The following is a 4313-nucleotide window of genomic DNA, read 5'->3' as shown; positions in this document are numbered from 1 at the left end:
TGATTTTTGTTAATTGTAAGTTCGAACACTCGAACATTATTTCGTCGTTTCAAACTCCACGAATTACTAATTCCAACTCCTATTGGTTACTGGTTACATAAAGCCTAACAAATATCTAAACAAAGTTCTATTGTTAAGGTGAAAATAATTATTTCTAGTTAATCATAAACAATAGCAATTAATATTACTTTCGTTGCACATAAAACCAAATCAATATTAATATGTCATGACTTTAAATAAGAGATCAACTACTGTTCTTATAGATTATTATTGACTACCAACAATAGCAATTAATATTACTTCAGTTGCACATAAAACCAAATCAACTATATCATTATCATCATCATACTCAGTAAATCCCACAAATACTAAGTAAAACCAAACAAATATCATAACTTTAAACAAGAAATCAACAAGGGTACGCTCACGTTTCATAAAAGCAAGTATGAATAATTTAGCCAGTAGTTTTGTGGTACGACGGAATAGAGTGAAAAGTAGCAAGCGTTGTTATTACGAAGAATGAAGTGTTATTATCAAAACAAGTATGAAATAATCACCAATGGTTACACAACTATGTGAATGGCTTTAAATGCGTGTTTTCATAGTTCATCTTGTCCAATATTGAAAAAATTTGTCTGTCAAGTATTCTTGTTCGACATCCATGTAACAGACACAAACCATCTAGTTCGGGTCTATTTGTAGCGGTTTTGTTGATCTTAACATGTTCAAGACATAAAGATTAAAGATGAATCCATATCGTCTTTAAACGACCAACGCTACTGCTGAGCCGTAAAATAGTACCATTTCATCCGAAAAGGTAACACACGTGAGTGCAATATACCTCACCGTATTCTTGTTTTGACACACAGGTTAAAATTTTGATAACATTGGTTAAAAGCTGAATGAAAGTAGAAACTAACATCTTTATAAATAGAATAGACACAAAAATGATGCTGAACTTACGTCTAGCCAATACAATAAATAAATAAAAACCAAAACTGGATACTTTATAGTACGATGTTCAACATCACAAACCATAGTTCTAAAAACACACCACATTTAAATAAACCTTTAAAATAAAACCCAACAAAACTCTACTTAAAGCACTTGGCATCCAAAAGAGCCTCACCCTCAAAAGGCTCCTGATCCTCGATCATCTGATTGACCCGTTCCTTCTGTGCCTCGTCTGAAAGGTCAACCTTGGTCCACTCATAAAGCTCCATGTCGTAGCACTCGTCCATTACAAACTTGGGGATCTCTTGACCACGGAACAACCACAAACCCTTCACCTTGTATGGTGGCTCGTTTCCAATGATCAACATCTTTCCAAACGCGTACTTGCGGGCGAGATCCATACGCTGCAAGAATCCACCGACCTTGTTCATGGTAACAAATGAGACAGTGTTCTCATCGTTGTATTTGTAGTTGCAAAACCAAAGAGAGTAACCCTCCGGGTCAAACATGTCCCAAAATCCTGCAAAGATACATCAGAAAAAAACGCACTTTCTGTTAAGTTTTATTTGCATTTGTATAAAATTAAAATATTCCAAATGAATCTAAATGTTATTAAAAAATAATGCAAGTCACATTTATTAAATAGAGACGCAATCGAACCTAGTCGCTTGCAAGCTACTCAAAATCGAATCAATAAAAATCTCAAATTGAGCAGAGTTATCAAAGCTCAAGCCACAAAAGCCCGTTTAGTTGTCGAGCCTGAGCTCAAGCCTTGTATAGGAAGATTTTTAAGCTCTTCAATCCTTAATGAGCCTTTTGTAATCTAAGTTTTAACTCTTTTTGACTTATATGTATTAATTCACACTGCGCAACTGAGCTCTAGCCAAGCATGGCCTGCTTTAAGGTACCACAAACAAGCTCGAGCCATGCTTCGGTTCATTTAAGGTTTATTATCAAATAAGCTTGAGCCAAGTTGATCTTGAGCTTCAATTTCTATATAAAAGCCGAGCTCAATCCCAAAAACATACGCTCAAATCGAGCTTGCTCAAGTAGTGTAAAGCTCAGGCTTGGATTGGCTAGGCTCGTTTGCGCCTTTTGGTACATTTAGTAAGTTTCTCCATTAAGTTGTTTCTTTTTTAATTTATTTTTACCCAATTAAACAAATAACTTAGATCAACCTATTCAAAGTAAATAATTTGCACCTATCCATTGAAGAAGAAAAATGATAGCTTCATAATCAAATAAAAAATAAACTAAAAAAAAGTTACCTTTGATTGCAACCTCACGGAAGTTAGATTTAGTGTTAGAGTAAAGCCTCTTCCAGTCATCCAAAACCATCTTGCTCGGAGGAAGTAAATCAAGAGGGTTCTTTGGCTTAGGCTTTGGTGCCTCTTCCTCCTCCGTAACTTCAGGTTTCGGTTTGGGGGCATCTCCGTTAGTTTTAGGTGTGTTTCCATTAGCCTTAGGGGCTTCTTTTTTAGGCTCGGGTTTCTTAGCCGCAGGAAGAGGAAGGGTGGCCTCTGCCTGCTTGATCTCACCAATTATCTTGCTAAAGTTGGGTTGGTTAACCAAGGTCCAGAAATACCTCTCGACATGAGGATACTCAGATGTAAAGCTCTTCGGCCACAACAATTTAAACCCCCAAATCAAGTTACATGTCGTGATGATGTCAGCCAATGTCACACCATCACCAACCAAGAAAGTATGTGTGGCGAGATGCGCGTTTAGAGCATCAAGACCTCTCTTCACATTAGCAATGCATTTCTCCTCATACTTCAAAACAAACACACAACATTAATCACTATACGTATATGTATATACAGATGTATATGTATATTAAAAGTTGAATTAAAAGAATGGCTCACGGGTTTGATGTAAGTAGCATATCCCATTCTTGGCAAGCCCCAAGCCCTAATGTTTTCATCGAGCTCAATCGAAGAGAAATCAATCCATTGATTGATTTGGCCCTGCATTACAAATGCATATGCTTCATTGTTAATAAATAAAAAAAACATATCATTTGTTATGAACAACAAAAAATACAAGAAAAACTTACAAACTCAATTGCTGAAGAACCAAGAAGAGGACTTCCATGTGCAACTGCAACAACCAAAATTATATTATTTAAGCATAAACAATATTATATTAGCACACAAAATCAAAACAATACTACAATCAAATATTAACTTGTGACTCACCATTGCGAGCCATCGCATTACTCTCGAAAACCGACCCCTCGGGAGTTTCGAGAACCGGTATCTACATCAATAAAAAACATAAATCATTTAACAAAAGTTTACATTTAAAAAAAAAAGGTTTAATTCATATCAAACAAAAAGTTTAAAATATGTAAATTATTTAACAAAAGTTTGCATTTTTTTTATATAAAATGTGATTCACATATCAAAACAAAAACAAAAAAAGCCAATACCTTTCCAATAGGATTCATCTTAAGAAACTCAGGAGTCTTATTAGACACACCCATCTGAAAATTATCAGCCATCTTGATCTCAACACCTGCATACTCAGCAGCAATTAAAGACTTATACACATTCTTGTTATCCCTACCAGCATGCACAATCTGCAAACCAAATCCAAATCACAAAACCCTCATTACATATGCTTCAAAACCCTAAAACAAAACCCCTAAATATGTTTGAATTGATGTGAAATTGAAGGGCTTACCAGAGCCATTGCTTAAGGAACAAGCGATCGCCTTGTGAGATGGATCTGAATCAATTGAGTGAAATTAGGGTTTGATTGAAGATATAAAGAGTAAATCAATGGTGGGTAATTGAACACAGAGGCGGATATTATTATTATTATTATTATTATTATACCTTTATACGAAACTGTCTACTACTCCTGAAGCAACAATTACGAATCTAGGGTTTTGGGATTATAAAGGAGAGAATATGAGTGTTGTCTTAATGGGCCTTGGTTGTAAGGATATGTTTACATTCGGCCCGTTATATCTAGGCCAACTAAATTTTGTTTTTTGCAAGCATAATTAAACATGTCGATATATTATTCGTAAATGATTACAATAGAGTAGAGTTGTAGGTAAATGAACAAAAAGTTGTGTTGTAAATATTTTTTGGATAGTAAAACTGATTATGCTAAAAACAAAGTTTTGGGTCTTAGGGATTGAAGAATAACTATGCACGACTAGTTGATTGTTAGAAAATCCGCGACCTACGGGGCAAAACAAAAGAGATAAACATCTGTTGATTCTTTAAACAATTTTTCTCTTGTTTAAGGGAGGACTTTATTAAGATAGATTCTGATTAATTTAAAATACGAATATGTGTGAATCAAAATTCATAACAAAACTATTTTGTTAATACAGTGTTTTAAAA

The 4313-nt window shown here is 34.6% G+C and overlaps 1 protein-coding gene across 2 annotated transcripts; it reads right to left on the bottom strand.

The window, feature by feature from the left end:
- Positions 1-984: 984 nt before the first annotated feature.
- LOC143537872 (elongation factor 1-gamma-like) lies at positions 985-3853 on the bottom strand. 2 transcript variants are annotated; one of them, XM_077031543.1, is made up of 8 exons: positions 3795-3853; positions 3640-3684; positions 3386-3535; positions 3153-3213; positions 3011-3054; positions 2820-2921; positions 2223-2727; positions 985-1474 (listed from the first exon to the last, which is right to left on the bottom strand). In XM_077031543.1, exons 2-8 carry the CDS (start codon positions 3646-3648, stop codon positions 1095-1097), a joined length of 1251 nt encoding a protein of 416 aa, XP_076887658.1. In that variant the 5' UTR covers positions 3649-3684; positions 3795-3853; the 3' UTR covers positions 985-1094. The 2 variants fall into 2 exon arrangements, with proteins under 2 accessions (XP_076887658.1, XP_076887657.1); XM_077031542.1 differs by lacking the exon at positions 3795-3853 and having other exon boundaries at positions 3640-3794.
- Between the last annotated feature and the right edge of the window lie 460 nt (positions 3854-4313).

The sequence above is a fragment of the Bidens hawaiensis genome, unplaced genomic scaffold, assembly GCF_021521415.1.
Source record: "Bidens hawaiensis isolate Kalapana, Puna unplaced genomic scaffold, B.hawaiensis_p1.1 tig00011411_1, whole genome shotgun sequence".
NCBI lineage: Eukaryota > Viridiplantae > Streptophyta > Magnoliopsida > Asterales > Asteraceae > Bidens > Bidens hawaiensis.
This window is presented reverse-complemented; position numbering and strand designations above follow the sequence as displayed.

Coding starts and splice junctions, on each gene's coding strand:
- LOC143537872 (XM_077031543.1), bottom strand. Junction 3,055..3,152: donor TAATGCGATGGCTCGCAATG/GTGAGTCACAAG, acceptor TGGTTGTTGCAG/TTGCACATGGAAGTCCTCTT. Junction 1,475..2,222: donor CCGTGAGGTTGCAATCAAAG/GTAACTTTTTTT, acceptor GTATCTTTGCAG/GATTTTGGGACATGTTTGAC.